The sequence below is a fragment of the Montipora capricornis genome, chromosome 12 (genome assembly GCF_036669925.1).
Source record: "Montipora capricornis isolate CH-2021 chromosome 12, ASM3666992v2, whole genome shotgun sequence".
In the NCBI taxonomy this organism is placed as follows: Eukaryota; Metazoa; Cnidaria; class Anthozoa; order Scleractinia; family Acroporidae; genus Montipora; species Montipora capricornis.
Window position 1 is genome coordinate 26,954,439 of NC_090894.1, and position 20,430 is coordinate 26,974,868.

Here is a 20,430-nt window from a genome sequence, read left to right on the forward strand (position 1 = left end):
ATTTGAGGTTTTGACGTCAACACAAGCATGCATGCAATTGTGAATTTCTCGTCAGTTCTGTGCTTTTATTCCGAAACCGCTCGTACAAATTCATTTTTAGGATTGTACGACATAAGCGAGATGAAATAATCACGAAAAACTTACGATAGTGCCAAGTGATATTTTGAGGTGACGTTTTTGTCGACCTCCCGGTCGTAGATCTTAAAGTCCTCATTAGAACTGTCAACAAGGCATTGCGGTATATCGAGGTAAGCGTATGACCAATATTTCCAATTAATTGTGGAACTCAAGAGGTACTTCCATCTATTAAATCTCTTGAACAAAAGGTAATAAATCAACAATGGGATATGTTCCTGTTTACTCACAGTGCTTCTACCTTGCTCCAGTGATGGAATGATGTTCCTTCCCGTGCGTCATATCCGGCTTTCATCCGAATGAGACTATTTCAACCACTTGTTAGTTTTTTTCATGACCAAAACGTTTTTTCCACGATCAGATCACTGTCCTTGTCTTTGATGTAATCGTGTTCCATTTCAGCGGGATCGCAACTGAAAGCTGAGGAGTAATTATTCACAGCCGTAACAAATCATCAATGACAGGTAAGGTGTTTTGCTATTTTTCTCTGTCGTCCCCCGATCTTTTCCTGGCTAAATTCACAGCAACGGAAAGACCTTAGGAAAACAAGCGGAAGCTGATCAATTTAAGCTGGTTCTGCACTTATTTCTAACATTTTAATTTGTTAATTTTATGGCTTCAAAAAAGATATACTCGGAATTATCTGTTAGATACCATCCGTAGATAATTTTCAAGACGTCGTTGCACAAAAAATAAACCTAAAAATTAGAATCTTGTAATTTGCTCGAGAATAAGATAGAACTCAAAAGGGGAGGAAGGAAGTAGGAGCCTTTATGTTGAACTTTTCGAAAGGAAAATTTAATGGTAAACTAAGTTAGTCGTTGGGAAAGAATTGAATCAAACTTGCGTATAACTGGATGCACCAGCCACACTCAGTTCATCATCAAAAATGATTGGACTGACCACGAAATTTTGCCTTCTAACTAATGTTCCTGCTCCTGTTTTACTATCATATATTTAAGGTATTTTCCATAATTATTTAAATTGCTTTTCAATTGATCATGATAGCGTATCAAATAAGCGTTGATGGACATTGAAAATAAATGTTGTTTGTTGTTTCCCATTCTTCCCTTGCATCTTTCACCTGCATTCACCTACCTAATTACCTGTAGCATATTATGAAGACATCACAATGTGCAGTACAAATTAATTGGAAACCACCTCAAATGCCATCCATATTGTCTTAGGCGGGGGCAGATGTGTTGAAAACTATTACTGGTTATTAATGCTACTAAATTTGCCAATGGAAACAACGAGGCCCTATTAGGGGTTATCAGGATACGGGATATTTCTGTAAAACATTTTAGGGATATGGGATATTTGGGAGGAAAATTAACGGGATACGGGATATTTAAACTGGAACTGGTATTGAAGTGCTACAAACCGAAGGAATTAACAGGATACAGGATATTTAGGGGTACGGGATACAAACAGCACAGCAATATTATCAGAATTTACTTTTCCAAAAGCTCTTTGAGGAATCTCAGGGTAAAAAGGTGACATTTCTTTTGAATACTGATTTGAGAACGGCCACCTTATCCGTTTGCTTTGGTTTGTTAATAAGATGTCTTGATCCAAGGGCGCTTACCATTCGACAAACCTTTCCCGTTTGAAATTTCGGAAATTCCGTTTGCCGATTGGAACGGTACCGTTTCCGGTTGATCAAACCCGCCCCAAGTCACTGCACGCTAGCACGAGTTTTGAGCCAACCATGGAGCTTGCTATGAGCACGAGACAGAAGAGTGGGTCTTGAAACAAGAATTTTGTCAGATGGAACGCGCCTTTTTGGTCCGACCGGTCAAAGTGGAACACCTTCAAAGCTGGACCCGAATATTCCGGTTGGACCAAACCGAAATGGTCCGTTCCATTTGATGTACCAACTGAAATAGTCCACTTCGGAAAATACCATAATACTCTTTGTTTGTCCCCCCAAAATTTGCATACGCATTGTTTTTGTTTTCTCTTGGGACCATTGTAATTCCCAAGAGAAACTGGAAACAATGCTTATGCAACATTTGGGGGGACAAACAAAGAGTATTATGGTATTTTTCGAAATGGCCTATTACCGGTATTTTGTGTTTAATGAAAAGCGCCTCAAGTTATTCATTCCGGGCAGGAGGGATTTGTCAACGTGAAAAGAGCGCTTGTCAAGTGGGTTTACTGGGAGCTTAGGGACCTGGGAACGAGGTCGAGGATAGTTTCCAGTCTACGCTCGGCTTAAGTTTGCAATACGTTGTCGAAGATCGTTTTTTATCAAGTTATACGTTCATCTTTGTTGTTTAGATCTCACACGCCGGCTTTTCTGCACTCGGCTTGTCGTCTGCTGGAACATTTACAACATTTCATTTTATCTTCACCTGGTTTCCTCTTGGGACTTGAAGAACCTTCTGCAAGGCCAACCTCGGTACCAAAAGCTTGCACTCTAACTTTTTCAAATCGAAAAAATCTGGTTTCACTGGAAACAGCATTCCATTTTTAACTGCAGATGATGGTATTTTGCCATTTATTCAAATGTTCATAACAACAGGAACAGATCCATTCTATGTCAATGGTTCTTTTATTTAAGAAATATTGCCCTGCAATCGGATATAACATACTTGTGCTTAGTTAAAATACCAAATTACACTTTATTATAAATTAATGAAGTTTGGACTTCCTTGGGGTTTTATGAACACAGTTAATGGAACTGACATATGTCCACATGGTTCCGAATATCCACTCTGGAAAGCGTATTCAAAAATTTCCGGATTCGCCAGCGAATTCGCGAGATACGTGTGGACGGAGGGCGAATCCGGAAAGAAAAAGTTGCGGATTCAAAAATATCCGGATACGTGTGGACAGGGCCTGAGGAATATTTTGGAAAAGTTTCGTCTCTTTCATGATTTATCCAAAGAAGAAGTTGACGAATTGACGCTCCCAGCAGAGCAATCTACACAGCGCCATTTCGTTTCTCTGTGGCTCGTTGCAGCAGACGCTCGTGGGGGAGGAACGCGTGATAAATCCCTAAGAGTGTCTGCGTGGGAGGCTACGGCGAAAGTTGACTTTATTTCAATGTTTTTGTCGTCAGAAATCCCAGATTTAGAGGCTTCAAAGCGACGACTTCCCGGATCTCGCTTCGTGATAACGCTAAATCCCGCGTCCCGTCCATAAATGGAATTCCGAATCCCGTTCCAATATTTCTATGGAATCCCGAATCCAGGGCTTCAAAAAGGCCAAATCCCCGATCCCGAAAATCCTATTGGAGACCCTCTGTACATTGAACTCTGTTGCGTCATGTTTATGTTTAACTGTTCCTGGAATCTATTGTGGTGACAGTATCTCTATTAAACTTTCTGTTAGATAAAACACTCCAGATTAAATTTGTAAATCTTATTGGGTTAAAAATTATTAGCAATGTTAATTCTAGTTTAAAATACTACTCAACATACCCACCTACCTCAATTAATTTTCCCACAAAACCCAAATACAATTGTTAACGTTTTGGTCTCAACCAACTGAAAATAGGACTTTTGTGACCTAACGGATAACAGACTGAAGCCTAGGCTCAATATTATGTTACCTTACATGTTTGTATTATTCAAAAGTAGTCATTAAATCAAATCAAGCTCCCAACGGCTTCTAGTGTGAATTACATCATAATTTTTCCCAAATGTCCCAGGCCCTTCTTTAAAGTTTTGTGCTCATGTACTGGTGCACGAAATGCAAAAAAATATTCATATGAAATGCTTCCCTAGAGCTAATTTCCCATCGACCGTAAATAAAATCATAACTAAATTTATCAGGCTATTATGGGAGAGGATGCTGAGTTTTTTTTTTTTTTAATTCCTAAAATGCTTGCTTTCAAAGCGAGGTTACATGTGCAACCCTTGTTGTGAAAATGAGACTTTTCCGTAACAAAAATTGACCAATAACCTTCATCTTGAAAATGAGGATTTTAGGAACTCAGAAATAGTCTATTGTAACTTAGTTATCTTGTTTTACTGATTGACCAAATTAATATGGAAAACTATTTAACCGTCATTAGTCCCCACATTACATACTAAGAATTTGAACGCTTCCAAAATTTCTGGTCCGAAATTGTATGGAACAGGTAAAGTTCCAGGAAAAGTTTTCGAAAATTTGGGAATACGTTTTCAGTGCACCCTATTTGCTGGAATTTCTACAATTACCGGAACATTCGTGTCCCATCCGCGAGAGATGTTGGTTTTAGTCTCCCTACCAAACGTGAACTCACGTGGACAAGCAATACACATGCGTCACGTCGCACCCTGTGACGTGGTCGGACGCGTTCCATTCGACCAACGAATATTCCGAAAATTTGTACCGGTGATTTTGTTGAATGGAAAGCGCCCTTTGTCAGCTTCCCATCGAAGCAGCTAAATTTCGTAGGCCACACATTTACACATTGCGGACCTATTTTTTAAGTTTTGTTTGGCCATCGAAGGCTATTTTCGTATCTACAACTTTTTATATTCTGCAATGGTAGCAATGGATTCATTTTGTTGTACTTTTAGTAATATTTTTGGCACAATCAATTTCCCGATCAATTTCCATTATTTAAAGCCCGTTCGTGCGAGACCACTGCGTATTGTCTCCGCGGAAGACTTCTAATCTTTTTTATGGTTTCTTTTTGGTTTCTTTCTTTTTCTTCACTTAACTTCATCGTTGTTTTTGTTTGTTAAAGGGTTTTTTTTTTCAATCTTCTTTTCCCATTTTTTGATTCCTGTATTGGGAGGAGTGGCGATGGAATCCCCAGGCAGTGCCGTTGCTAAGCGGGTCATGTGAGCGTTCTGGGCCTGATTGCCATTTCTCTGATAGATTGCTATTGATAGATTGCCATTGATAGATTGCCATGTCATAGGTTGATAGATTGCCATTTCTCTGTTTTTCTTTTTCTCTCACGATTTATTTTGTTGTCATTTACATAACCGATTACGTATAATTTTACAATTGGGAAGGTCTTTCATCTCCCCGAGAGGATAGGAGATGGAAAACGGTAGTAGCCAAAACGCGGGGCCAGGGACTCAGTCCCGCGTTTTGGCTACTACCATAGAAAACCCTGGGATCGCAAAGTCCCAGTAACGAAGACAAATAATAATTTTTTTCATAGTTGATTTCTTTTTGTATTTGGTTGTTAAAGACTTTTTCCTAGTGTTCTTTTCACGTTTTTGATTCCTTTATTGGGAAGAATGGCGTTGGAATTCCCATACAGTGCTTTCCGAATGACGGGTGTTAACTCACAATAGCCAAATGAACACACTGCATCAGGTTTTATAGAGTGTTTTAATTTCACTGTAACACAATAAAAAAATAAATCTGAAACCGTTCAAAGGTTACACAAAAAGACACAAATCCTTATTTTTATTTCCCAGAACCTCGAAATCATGTTCATTGTTTTAACCGAAGACCGAAGACTGAAAATGGCCCTTTCCTGCAGTCAAATTACATATCCTCACAGGGATCACCCTTTAGGGCTTTGATCAGTTTCTCAATTTATTTCATGTAAGAAATTCCCAATCTGTTGCCTCTCCACTTTTTAAATTCCAGGTTTCCCTTGTTGCCATTTAATACAAGCAAGAGCCTTCCTAACGCAAGCTTGTTTGTTAGTGCAAACGGACTGTGATTATCCCTACCCATTAAAAGTTGATAAGTTTGTGTGCAGGGCTGGCTCAGTAGTGAGAGCACTCGCCTCCCACCAATTCCCACACTCGGCGTCATATCCCGGTTGAGTTTGTGGTTCTCTACTCTGCACCGAGAGGTTTTTCTCCAAGTTCTCCGGATTTCCCCCTCTCCTCAAAAACCAACATTTGACTTGATTTGCTTTAATTGTTGATTTCAGTTTACAGTGTCCCCAGTTAGGGCTCCAGCGGTAGAACGACTAGACGCTTCAATAAAGTTCCTTTCCTTTCCTTTTCCTTTTAATACATCTTAAAATTCATTTTCAACAAGAGTTATTTTTTTCCGTACTGGCAAGTCTGGGAATTCGTAGTCCGTAAAAAAATGGCGTTACTTCCGTTTCTTTCTAAATTTGGCAGAACGAATCATTATAACTAACCAGATAACTAACCAGTTTTTATTAGAATCGGTTGAAATGACATCATAATATGATATTCCGAAAATTGCCATCGAGCGAGCAGAAATTGTCCGCACCGAAGAGGATGAAATCTAAGGAATTTTAGTTGGAATCACGAAAAAAATTACATAGAGAGCTTCTTTAGAGCTTAGCAAAGATATCTGGACAGTTTTTTATGGCAATAGTAAAGGATTTTTATGTCAAAATGAGGTTAGTGTCTTTCTGTTGTGTTTACTTAATTAAATGTTCCATGTGGTCTCGTGGACCGTCGGCCGTAAACCTGATTTCCACTCTCGAAACTACCTCCAGAACCTATTTTTTTTGTCTAGAATAAGCTTTTAGAATGATGTTCTTGTCTTCTTTTGTTATACTTGACTATTCGGAAACATTTTGTGAACAAATACTTATAACGCGTCACACGCGCAACTTGATCGCCCAAACTTGCCCGATTATGTAATAAATCCACTAGGCCTTTTGACATGTCATTAAAAAAACAATATTCCCGGACCGGTCGATTTCGCTGAAATTTGAAAGGATGATTGCCAACGAATAGAGAAAGATTTTTCACAATAACTAAAAATTCCTGTGTGAAAATTCGACGAAGAAATAAATGCGACTAAATTTGTTGCATGGGTTGCTATTTTTGTGTTTTGTTTGTTGTGCAAATTTTGATAGAGAATGTTAGATTATGGAAAAATATCTACGGATAGATGGCTTATAAATCTTTATTTTGAGCGGTTATTTGGACATAAAAGATGCAACGCTTAACGAGAAATAGTATTTTACGTGAATAGTTTGGAAAAAAAATTCGCTGGATTCGGGACGCAGTGAAAATGAGTTTTAATTAATTAATTAATAAGCTTACCTCGACCTAACCCACGTAAACGCCTCCAGGCGTCTTGTATTGTAAGCATAGAGCGCTCAGAATGATAAAGAGAGTTGGGAGAAGAAAAGGATTTGTAATCGCCGTACGGGAGTTTGGAAATGCTGAAAGGAATAAAATTGGACTCCCCGAGCGGGGGCGTAATTTAATATCCGTGGGGCAAATTTGTGACTACGAAGAAGTTGGATAAATAAATTACCATACGGAGTTGTGATTATTTCCCCGGATCCTCGCTTTCCGGAGGTTAATTCAATATCCGGGGGATATGCACATTTGTGACTACAATGAACTAGACCCTCCGTGAGGGTACACTGGGTTGCCTGTGGTACGTGGACTGTTCCAGACAATTTTTTTCAAGTTGGGGGGGTCATTAAGAAGTCATACCAGAAGAGGCCCTTTGGCTCACAGGTCCTCACACGTTCGTACGACGAAACAGATCTGTCCTTGCATAATATGTACCTCTAACAGTGCACGATATTGTTTTGGTATTGTCTATCATTGTAGTGCCATGGTAGAAGTCTTGGGTAAATAGTCTCGGAAGACATGTGGTTACTAGCAAAGTACTGAACCCAGAGAGATTGAAGAAAATATATGGGAAGTGAGAAACATTGGCTTCTGGGCTGACAGTTTGATAAACTTTTTTTCACAAGTGTAATCGTGCCCTCTGAGCATCTGAGAGCTTTGTAATACCGAAGTTCACCGAAGTTCACTGACGTTAATCCATGTTCGGCGGGGTTAGCGTTTGGATGGGAGACCAAAACAATATACCCCTCATAAAATAGAAACATCGGACCGAAAACAACATTAATTTTGAACCGTGAATATAGAATATAAACAGTTACGATCAGCGATAAACATTTTGGGAGATTTTTGCTACGTTCAATTTTGTTATTGTACGTTTTGGCTGCACAAATAAATCGCAAAATCAAAAAGTGACGTCGCCGGAATTCAGCGGGCGCCGTGATTAAGTTACCGCGGCATGTTTACTTGCCAAGCAGTGAAGCATCTGTGTCAAATGATGGCAAGATACCGGGTTTTCGTAAGTTTCTTTTTCTGTTAAGTGTTATAAAGTTTGACAATAAATGAGTGAATTCAAAACAAAGATCACAATCGCCCACCATTGTTTCTGCAAAGTCAAAAATTTACTCTCCAAGACGAGGTTATTTATCACCAGGTAATTCCATCATTTTGGAAATAGCAGCTACTTTATTATTCATCTGCGTCACAATTTTTCACTGATTTTGGGGCTCATTTTGTTGAAACTCAAGCACGCTTCCAACAGGCCTGTGAACCCTTCCTGCTTACAGAGCAATACTAAAAAACTTCTCCCATATCACATTTCAACCTTAAGCTCGAAAATTCAATACGCAACATATTATAATTCACAAAGGCAGAAAATACCACACAATCCTTTTCCAGCAAAAAAAGTATTGAAACAAACAACATATTTGCTCTTAGAGGCGAAAACCTCTTCCTATTTCATTGCGTGCATGAAAACAAGAACCTCAATCGTGTCAAATTACCATGTACTTCAGGTAAATACAGCTCACTTTCATTTCGGCTCGACGGGCGATAGATTGTTGTCGAAGTCCATTACTCGTCGCTTTTGAGATTCCAGGTGGTGGTATTTCACCGCCTGCCTAGTTTATCCAACTGACTTTCCATTATTGAGCTCCATAAGGGTATATTTTGTTTAAGGATCCACTAAAACGCCATTCGCGTTACATGACTTTCGACGCCATTGCAGGCTAAGTTAATGATTCTACTGTGTCCACCAGAGAAATCTACGCAGTTCCACTACCCTCTCGATCCTAAGAAAATACGCGCAGAAGGCTCTATGCACAAAGACACCACTTACCAGGAGAGTGACAGGCAAGAGTTTTACCGACACGGAAAAAAATAAAAAAAAAGAAAGAAAACGGAAAATAAAAAAACGACGAAATTAAAGACAGATTCCGACTGGGTTTTGCCATACTGGCAACCCAGTAAAAAGGAACAGCTTCGAATTGTTACCGTAGGTGCCTGCCACGGGCATCCCACGAAATTAATTATTAACTGTGTCATTCACTGGCTAGTGCTATTTCATTTTGTGTTTTTAAGTCGATACAGTTACGACGGAATGAAAGTTGCTCAAATTATATTTCACCTCATAAAATTCCGGTCATGCATACAAACGACTCTAATTTTGCCTAAGGCCTATGTAGTACACAAAGAATAAGGTAGACACATACAATTGTATTTGTTACTGATAGTCTAAACGCAAACGTACCCGTTATATGGGTTATTTCTCCAGCATTGCAACGTCCTTATGCACTTTGTGTGGAACGGCATTCATGTTAGCCCTCGAATGCACACGTATTTCCGGGCCGGTGGTTTCACCGCGTTCGCAGGCTACCTTCATGTCGTCGTATGTGAATATATAAGTAGCCCTGTGAAAAGTCCTTTTGTTCGATCGTATAAGAAGGTCACAACAAGCCTCGCATTAGTTTAAAGTTTTTCTTGCTCGCTTAAATTCCTATTTTGGGTAAGCTCCTGACAACAACGCTCGCATGCCACACGTTAAAAAGAGGGATGCATAAATTGTCACGGTTTCAAATAACTTTGGCAATTATAGTCAAAATACTCAGGGCATTACGCTTATTGTGTGAGAATAGTTATGGTTAACTAAACGGCTGCATTATTAGTTTCAAACTTTGAAGTTTAATTTGAATATTATATCCATCCATCCGTAGCCCGAGTGTGACTTTATTTGAGATATCGATTGTTGAATGGTTTATTTTTCACGTGAGTTGCGGTTGACGTAATGTAGCTGTGATGGCCCCAGAAATGTGCTCACCTTTCTCACCTGGAAAAGGGCTTCCTATTCATATAAGAGAAAAACGTCTGCATTTATATGACCCAGGTTACTGAACAGGCGATATAACAAGAGAACTTAAGATATCCAACTGGGTTGTTTGGAAAATTCCACTTCAAGACATATGGAACAATGATTGCCTTCGCAACTGGCCATGGCAAAGGGAGTGTGATGCGTGACGATAATCTGAAAGCTGCAAAAGGCTAGCAATTACACAGCTGAAATACGCAGTAGGCTTTCATTTGAAGGTATCTGTACTCCCTGCATCTGCATTATTTGCCGTCCATTGACGCCTTTAACAAAAGTTTGCGACCAAACATTCGACGAAAACCATGACGGACACAACCGTGAGTGAAGGAAGCCACAAGAAGGCGCCAACTTTCATATGTGAACTCCGAATAAACTGATAAACCAATGAATAATCGATATTTCAAATGAGGTCACACTCGGCCTACGGTTGGATAATTGCAATATTCATATTAAATTGGAATATCACATATGTTTTTATCTCAATTTGTACGCCTTCTCGGTAAAATGAATTATCTTTGCTTTATATAATAAAGAAACCAAATATAGGACATCATCTGTTCTTCGATCTTCCAATAGATCACAAATGAGATAAATGTATAATTAAAATAATATCCGAAGATTTTTCAAAAGTCTCTTTTATTTTATTTTTTTTTTTACTTTTAAGCAAATATGGCTGATGTGAACCCAACACAAACTGGTTTGGCTTTTTCCGGTGGTGGCATCCGGTCAGCGGCATTCAGTTCTGGAGTCTTGCGCAGATTGTTAGAACGAAATGTGGAGGTGGACTACTTGAGTTGTGTGTCAGGAGGCGGTTACACAGGCACTGCGTTCCTAGATTGGAAACACAGAGAAGAAAGGAGGAGCAGTTCCATCGAAAATGAAACTGAAGACCAAGAGAATTGGCATGACAAGTTTTTCAAGCACATGAAAGAAAGAGCTGGGTACTTTTGCAACTGGCACAGTCCACTGGATGGAATCCTAGATACAGTGACCATGTTGGGCCTCATTCTATTGGTCAATTTCATTGGGCCAATCACCTCGAGGGGTTCGTACGCATGCCCAATAGCCTTCATGATCGACCTGATGTTTGGAAATTACCTGCGAGACGAAAGAGAGTGCGATGCTATTGTTGCTGCAAAATATTCTGAAAGCCATATTCCACAGGCTAATAAAAATGCAACCATTAAAGAGCTACGGCAGAGATGTAAAGCAAGCCCGAGTTCTGGACGTATAATTCTCTTCTCTGTTTTGTTTCTCCTCACCGTCATATTTTTCGTATTGTCCAACAAAAGGTTCCTACGGCGGTACTCTACTCTCCTTAGTTTCAGTTGCGCTACATTTGGCGCTTTCTTGGTTCTTACATTCGTACCATTCGCTTTGCACGATGTTGTTCGTGACATTCCGCTTTGGTCGCAGTATCTTGCTGTGGCTGTTGGCATTTTTGTGTGGTTTTTCCTGCCTCTGCTCCGTAATGTAACAACTCATGTATTGATGGTTTATTTTTTTTCGTATGTGATCTACTGGAGGGTATATGAAGCCCCTGCATTTGGTGTTGTGTATTCTGATAAACTCTTTACCCGTTTACTTTTCGCTTCTGGCTTTGTCTTGTGGGTTGTTCCTTTTTTATATGCGTTATGTTCGAGACTCACCCATGTTTACAACAGGTAAGACGACTAGGATGAGGTGGTTATAAATGATAATATATAGATTTAGCCAAGCCTAAAAGCGGAGCTCCCGGATTATTTGTTCTTACAATAATTTAACCTACCTTTAGCCTGCGATCAAATCAAAAGTTAAAAAGAGCAAGGCTGGTATAACGGTGAAGGAATATATTGAAAAAAGCCAATATTTCGAAAGGCACAGCCTTAGGGTTTTACAAGCAATGACTACGATTAACAAAGACGTTACAATTTGAATAGTTTATGGCGTGTGATTTGATACCTCCCTAAAGATAACAAGGTTTTAACGGAATTGACGGATACGGTACAACAAGAAATGATAACCCAGTACCTGGTCAGCAGTCAACTTCGCTGAGCTCTAAACTTGAGCCCGCGATATGGTCATGTAATGGTCAGTGGATACTTTGCTTTGTGCTTTGTCAGGTGTCAATTGACCATAAAAGAGATGTCCAATATCGAAGATGTACGCTGTAATTTAGCTGGAGACAAATATATAAGTATTCATTCTAAACTTGAGCCCGCGATATGGTCACCTGATACTGGACACATTGAGATGCATGGCTGGGTGCAGGGTAGAAAGTCGTACGGTGACCAAAACCAATTATTCTCACACAGATGGGTTACCATAATTTCTTACGAATGGTGCACTGCACGCGCGCCTTCGGTTTTGAAATTCACAGATCCCTGCCAACCATATCCCCTACTCACCTTCGATCATTTTATTTTTTCGCGACCGAAACTTATATGAACATGACCCAGAGATGCCAGCGAAAATAAGGGACTTCAAGAAGTTGTACTAAAGATCTTTATAGATCATGTAACAAGTCAATGTGTAACGTTAACAGTACGACCGAAACATGAAGAATGAAGAACGAGTCAAAAGAAAAATGTTGCTTTTTCAGGAAATGTCACATTATTCCCACCTGGATATCTTTTTAATAAAATCTGAAGTAGTCGGGGGAGGGGAACAGAATATCAAACTGGACAATACCATACCATTGGAATATGCGTGTTTTTTTTTCCAGGTGGAGGCTTCAGAAGGCGTTTTACCATCCGAGTGGCCTTGGAAACAACGGATGTTCAGGAATCGGTTGGAGTGATGTCTGCCCACTTTGGATATCTGCTCTTTGTAAATCTCGACATTGAAGCCCTGACCACGTTGTACTTGCAAATGAAGGCGTGGTGTCAAAAAGAGCACTAACCGTTGAAGATCTTAAGGGCACAAAACCAGAGTACATATCAAACATCACAGTCAACCGATGGAAAAGAAATGAAAGCTCTGAAAAAAACTATGACCTGTTGACAGTTTCACCCACATCGATCGAGCGTGTAGACAGCAAACCTGGGCAGGATCACGTCAGAGGAAAGATAGAACCAGAGGATATCAAATTATCGAATGCTATGGCTATATCGGCGGCCGCACTGTCTTCTTACATGGGAAAATACGACAATTCTCCCGAAATGAGCCTCAGTCGTTTCCACACACTCATTGGTCTAAATATGGGCACTAGGATGATAAGCAACATTCAATCTGTGAGAAAAGAAACTTTCATTTGGCAGGTATGGTTCTTCGTAATCAATTTAGACGATGACCATCCCACTACTACTACTACTACCACCACCACCACCACCACCACCACCACCACCACCACCACCACCACCACTACTACTACTACTACTACTACTACTACTACTACTACTACTACTACTACTACTACTACTACTACTACTACTACTACTACTACTACTACTACTTATGTCATAACTTTGCCTAATTTCTCCTGTAACTTTCTTAGGTTCTGCCGTTTGTCATTGATATTTTTCGTGCTCTTCCTCTGATCTGTGTGCCGCCGATAGTACACTTTGGTGTAGCAGACTCTGACTTCACATCCAAAGTTGCCGTTATTTGCTTCATTGTTATACACTTTGTCCTCGCGTTGATCGCATTCATCCGTACAGGAAGTAGGAACCCAGGCTGGCGCGAAAAATTAGCAAGGTAAAAGCGAACGAACTGATTAGTATACCTTGCCTGTCCCTGTGGAGTACAGTCATTTCTTATTTTATGCTCTTTATATTTGTAGCAAAACGATTGGTAACGGACTTGCAACTCTGTTAATAGACTCTCTTTTTGTGCTGACGAAGGTCTTGTTTTGGAGTTGAAACTGAACGTTCTCATGTTTCTTACGATTAGTAAACGTAATAATGGCACGGGCCTGAGAGCAATTAAGAATTAATTTGACTCGTATTCTTAAGGGTTTACTTTGAAATTACTCGTGAAATTAATCCTTAATTGCACAAGGGCACATTGCGATTTCATGTTTATCACATAAGCTAAGGGTAAAATTATTGAGACGTTCGGTCAATGCCACGACAAATGACAATCAGCTTAACACACTTTCATTCAGTTAAAGTTTAATTTAATGAATCGTTGCTGACAACAGAATTACGCTCAAAATGTATTTTTTATGTGGACAAAAAGCAGTTCAATCAGAGTCAGAATCTGGAAGAAGCTCTGGATAAGCAACTATTAACCAATCAGGATCAAGTAATCATGCCCTTTTGATTATCAGAAGTACTCTCGTGATTAAGAAAAAACGCCCTTCCTTTCAGTTAATCAGTATTCAGTAATTTTTCCTTGTATGTGATAATTCTTTTTACAATATGCAATGTCAACAATCGCTATCTGGGAAAAAAGAAATTCCCAGCTGGGCCAATGCCTGGTTCACTGTTCCATGGTTACGTTTTCTGGGCAAGATCCTCTGTAACTTTGAATTTATTCCACAGGGTAAAGCATCTTACATTCCGCACATCAACATGTTTACAGTCCTCACCTTAAGGCATGTTATAGTCCAGTCACAATAAGGAATTTTAGATCAACAATAGTGAAGTCGACGAAAACGTCACCTCAGAATATGACCTTGCACTGTCGTTTGTTTTCCGCGCGATTATTCCATCTCGTTCGAGTAGCAAAATGGGACGAGGTGTCCTAAAAATATATTGGTACAAGCGGTTACAAACAAAAAATAGAGAATAAGTGATTCTTACTGTACGGTCACGTTGTCGTCAAAACCTTAAATTTGGTGTTGCAAAATTTCTGAAATTGCTCGAATTTTGCTTTCCTTTTGTCTCAGGTGGTTCATCGTTCATATCTCATTTGTGCAGTTTGTGAGGGAAACCTTTTCTAAGAACAACACTGGGCCAATGCCGCCGCCAATACTGCTTCTTAGTGACGGTGGTCATGTGGAAAATCTCGCGTTATTTCCTTTGCTAAAGAAGCGCTTGAAGAAGATCGTTATAGTCGACGGAGGCCACAAAGAAGGCGATAAGCATTATGGTGACTCCCTTTTGAACGCGTTGATGCTCGCTAGAACCAACTTGGACTGCTCTTTTCTGAGTAAGGACGGTGGGGATGTCATTTCGTTCCTGTTCGACGCGTTTCAAGAGCCAAAGGAAGGAAAACTGCCACGCTTTTTCAAGTTTGTACATGTATTTTAATTATCTGAATTTTGAATAATTTGTTTTAAGGTGGCTGGAACCAGTTTCAATCACGGTTTTAAGAGACCTTCTTAATAGAAGGGTTATCACTACAACACTGTATCATGTAATAGCAATGTTATAATACCATACGCACGAAACATCAATTATTGCTCAACAAAATTCACCTGTTATTGTGACATAATAGGTTACCATTACAACATGAAAGCTCTCCAATAACACCCATATATAATTCGTCTTTACTTCGTTATATCTCAAAAATGAACTCGTTGATCCCCATTTTTTACTGTAGAATAGTAATTAGCAATCTGAGATAGAAATATCGGCAAAGTTTTAAAAAAATTGCCGGCAGCTCTGAATCAGCCCCCAGGAATTAAAACTTTGCCGATAATGCTATCTCAGATTGCTAATTAGTACTATTCTACAATTAAAAAAATGTGGATCACCGAGTTCATTTTTTTAGATACAGTGGGACCTCTCCTTTGGGACACCTCTATTCAGGGGATACCGAATTTGGTCCCGGAAAATCTACATACTTTCAGTCCAACACAACCTCTATCCAGGGAACAACTATGATCTATTCAGAGTTCACCTGTCCTGGTCTCGGGGGTGTCCCTTGAAAGTAGGTTCCACTGCATAAGCACTCAAGTAAAGACGAAATATAGAGTGTTTTCACGTGACGTCACAATGGCCAAGTTAGTGTCCCTGTGCAAAGGAACGGCGGCCAAGTTGGTGTTCCCAACTAATCCTCCGGGAATTGAGTTATATTATCATGCAAACGTTTTCTTTTGTTTCAGTGGGAAAACAAGATTACTGAACACATGAGTGAAAACCCTCTATGGATGGGGGGAGGGGTGGAGGGGGGATGGGGTTGGAGAAATTTTATGTTGCCATGATAAATTATAACTTGTCACAATAATGAACGCATTTTATTAAGCAATAATTGGTGTTTCATATGGTACCATAACATTTCTGTTACGTGATACAGTGTTGTAGTGACAACCCTTCTAATAACTAGAGAAGGTCAGGAGCCCATCACCTGGAGCCTCCATCCAGACTATATCCTTGAGTCAACCTTCGCCCGTATCTTTTTATTTTTAGGATATTTTGTGAGACGAACACGGTTACTGGTGCGTGATTGCTTGTGACGTAATACAATAACTTTGTTCTGACTGGACGGCATAATGCATTCGTGGGAATTCGAGCGTCTAAAAATAAAAATATACGGGCAAAGGTTGTCTCCAAGGGTTTATATGGGAGATGGAGGCTCCCGGTAATAGGCTCCTGAGAAGATCTCTTACAAGTGTTTAAACTGGTTCCAGCCACCAAAGTCTTCGGCAATTCCGTTTTATAGAAAAAAGGCAAACCGGTTTTAGTAGAAATAAACAAAATTGGCTGGTCTCTTAAGATCATGGCTGGTCAGTTGGGAGGCAGGGCTTTAAGACTCGTTCTGAGCACTCGTTGAATTTGATCCTGGTAGCCCCTGGTTCAACGTTTCGGCTGCACTTGTTGTTGCACCCGTTGGGAAATTTAACAGTCGTTGTTGTTTCATTGATGTCGTTTTAGTGGTTACGGAAGTAGCACCAAAGATCATCTGCGATGCTGGTGCAGTGCTCTAGCAATTGAGCTATGAAGCCACTAAATTGAGAGCAGATCAATTTGTTGGGCTCGTGTGTTCCCTTGAAAGGACTCGATATACGGTTATCGTTATTACAATAAATCGCGGGTTTTTTTTAAGGTTCAAAGTTCAGTACAAAGAAGGTCAATTTGGCGGCAGCAGCGACGGCGAAATTATGTTGATCACACCCAGATACCCATCTCACAGTGTTTCTTGCCCACCAAATCATATTCCTTCGGTTCCTTTGTATCCGTTTAATTACGAGACCGATGGACTGGCGCCTGGAATGTGCCTGAAAGCAAGCGACGTCGATAACTTAACTGGGTGCTGCTGTTCGTGCTGCCATGGCCATCAGTGCTGGGGGCTGTCTGACTTCTGCTGTGGTACGTTCCCGCAACACACCACCATGAATCAGTTCTTCACTTCCCGAATGTTTGCAGCTTATCACCGAGAGGGATACCGAGCATGCGTCGAAGCCGAAAAGGATGACTTCATGAAGAATTATGGCATTAGAGAGCAGCAAAGCGAAGATACCATCAATATTGTGTGAGAAACTATAGATAAACAAACTGAACCATAATGGGTTATTTTCAAGTTATATTTAGTACCCTCGTCCTTAAAGCGAGGCCAGTGTTCTCATCTGGCTATCATATGTTAATCCGTATCTCGAGGGAAAACAAAACTAACTAGTTTCTCGAGGGACCATACATTAAGTGCTTTGTTATGTATTTAGATATTCCCTTCAACAATTGCTGCAAAACATCCGGCGCGGGCAACAACCTCGGAATTGTGTCCCGGTCGGGATACATCTAAATTTCATCAGGGACACATGACCAAGAATCAACTAATCACAGTGCTCGTTTTTGTTAAGTGAAAGTCCAGGTATATAACAAAATATTTTATAACCCCAGAAGTTCATCAAGGAGGCCTCTATCTCCACTAATTCCTTCAGTCAACCCTTTCCCGAGTATCTTTATTTTTAGGAACAAGTTTTTTCGCGAAAAGTATCATATTTACATTGATGCTAAGATAGCTTTTATTTGATTGGCTTTTACAACAGTGAACGTGCTGAATCTCCCAAGGGAGGCGTTCTATAATTAATTCTACTCTGGCTCCGAAAGCGTTGACTCCTTGGCCAAGTATAGGAGAGAGAGATTCCCCTTGATAAGTGAGCTCGAATAGATTGTGCTAGCATAATGTTTGGCGTGATTTGAGAAAGCTAGCATAATTTTCCCGTTTAAAAAACAGCACAGCTAGCATAATTCGCACATTTTGATAATTATCGAATCATTTTTGAGTTTGACAGGCACGTTGATTCCCAAATCCCAGTTAGAGGTCACTTTGCAGTGTACTGAGCCCGGAAATGGGGCCTGGGACTAGGGTGCCCGGGAATCGGAGGTCCCATGGCAAACTATGTCGGTCCCAATACCTCTCACAGGGGAGGCTACAAAATGGCGTCGGCTATGCATGCCATCCGATTCGAGCAAATACCTTTGTATACAGCCCTCTCAAAGCAAGGATATGTATAGCTAACTAGAATAAACGGTTTCTGATTTAAGAAAATGCATTTTTGCACTTATTTGCAACGGTTTTTAGAAAAGCATATATATTTTTAATTAGCATAATTTGGAAAAACGAGCATAATTACGACCGTGTAGAGGCAACACTTGGAGATATGAGTGAGGTAGAGTTGAAAGCGTAGTTTAGATTTGGAAGTGGTGAGATTAATCTTCTGTATGAGGCTTTGAGGATCCCTGAATCATTCACATGTATCAACGGAACTGTTGCCACTGGTCTTATAATGCGAGATCTCTTATACTCTCTTATAATCTCTTATAATGCGAGATCTCGACCAGTACTTACAATGCGAGATCTCGATTTAAAACTGAGATCTTGACTTGGGGTTAAGTTTACAAGTCGACATCTCGAGTTATAAGACGAGATAGGAAATTCTCGACTTGTAGAAAGTAACAGCACCAGCATGACCCTTACAAGGAAGGTTTGAATGAAACGGCAAATACAAAGGAGGAAAGGGTGTGGAAAATTGAAGAAGATTAAAATGGATTGCAATTAGGGTTTTGAAAACTGTTCATGGACCGAGCCTCACAGTTTTTCAAAGTTTATCTTAGTCTGTAGTTTTTTACTTAAACGAGAGGCTACGGGTAGCCTACACTTTGCTCGAAGGATTTTTAGCCACCGGATTTCCTTCTCAGTTCTCAGTTGTATTTTAGTCTTATAGTTATGCTACAATATTTTACTCAATAATTATCATGATTTTTTCGTATTTACACTATTTATGTAGTTTGTTTGTTATGAAGAATCTACTAGCGGTTTTTGTGTTCTATTGTAATATTACCTGCCTTTTGGGCGAATTCGTAAAATAAAATAAAATGAAATAAAATAAAAATAATGATATGGAGTAGTTGTAGTCAGTAGAGATGACATAATTAATTTAAGGTAGTGTTTGCCACTGACTCGATATTTTGTTGTTGCTTAAGACGTTTCGGCTAACTCTTGAACCTTAATCAGTTATAAGAGCGTTTGATGTTAGTACGCCGCGTAATTTAAAGTTGAAAAATGAAACGTTGTGCGAGTAGCTTACTTGCGCCTTACTATAGAGAATGGCTCGAGCATGAGTCTTTAAAATTTAAACACGTGTCAAACATTTGCAAACTGATTCCGGTATGACTATGTGGTCATTGCAAGCGTTCGTGTCTTTAACGATCATTTAAGCTTCAAGAAAGAGCCGTTGGTGGAAATTTGGTTCATGTTCCACGACTTTAACGTTATCAAAATTCATCTGATTGTGACATTCGTGGACATTGTTCTCATCTTTAGAGTTGGGATGAAACATCGACATAGTCTTTTTATGCTCTGAGACCCGATTTTTTAATGGTCTCTCTGTGTGGCCTTAGTATACGAAATTTCACTGTTTGCAGTCAATTTAGTTTTCCACACCAGAAGATGGGTGATCTGTTTTTTCTCAGTATCCTACTTTTGGTCGAGAAAGAAACATTCCCTCCACGAGTGAAGGAAAACGAGGGGAAACTCAAGGAGTAAAAGCGGTACTCCGAGGACATAACTATCCTTCCTCCATTTTTCCCCCAGCAGCGCGCTCTCTCATTGGTTACTTTGAGGCCACATGACATCTAACAATAAAAACGTTTCCACCAAAAGTCTCTGAGCGGGCAACAGTGCAAAATCTATGACATCAGAGGGTAACAGTGCACATTTACCCGCGAATGTTGACCGGAGACCGCTGTTGCCGTTGCACGTTTTTCTTTTTATGCTATATAACAAATCACTTAATGACTGGTCTCTCGGGAAAACAGTTCATTTTGTTTCCCCCGAGGCGTAGCTGAGGGAAACATTGAGATTCTTGGGAAACAAAATGAACTGTTTCCCGAGGGAGCATGCAGTGTTTATTGGCTACCAAACTGCCCAAACCCACTATGAATGGCTTTGTCGTGCGTCCATATATCCAGGGTGTTTCTGAAAGAATTAGTCACTTAGTAAAACAACAGCCTTTTTCCTCGACCAAAAAAAAAAAAAGGAACCAAGATAAAACAGACCGCCGTATCGGTAAAAAAGGTCTATTATGTAATTAGCCCGGTAAGATGTGTTATCTAGTCATACGATAACCACATATTATATTGTGTGCAA

The 20,430-nt window shown here is 39.9% G+C and overlaps 1 protein-coding gene across 1 annotated transcript; it reads left to right on the forward strand.

The window, feature by feature from the left end:
- Positions 1–483: 483 nt before the first annotated feature.
- LOC138025556 (uncharacterized) lies at positions 484–19,152 on the forward strand. The gene is made up of 6 exons (XM_068872751.1): positions 484–599; positions 10,640–11,639; positions 12,803–13,214; positions 13,451–13,650; positions 14,786–15,130; positions 16,888–19,152. Exons 1-6 carry the CDS (start codon positions 593–595, stop codon positions 17,315–17,317), a joined length of 2,394 nt encoding a protein of 797 aa, XP_068728852.1. The 5' UTR covers positions 484–592; the 3' UTR covers positions 17,318–19,152.
- Positions 19,153–20,430: the final 1,278 nt, after the last annotated feature.

What these genes read in the sequence shown, in the direction of transcription:
- LOC138025556 (XM_068872751.1), top strand. An exon ending in CTCACCCATGTTTACAACAG is followed by an intron (nt 11,640 to 12,802) that starts GTAAGACGACTA and finishes TCGACATTGAAG; the next exon opens with CCCTGACCACGTTGTACTTG. An exon ending in AAGAAACTTTCATTTGGCAG is followed by an intron (nt 13,215 to 13,450) that starts GTATGGTTCTTC and finishes TAACTTTCTTAG; the next exon opens with GTTCTGCCGTTTGTCATTGA.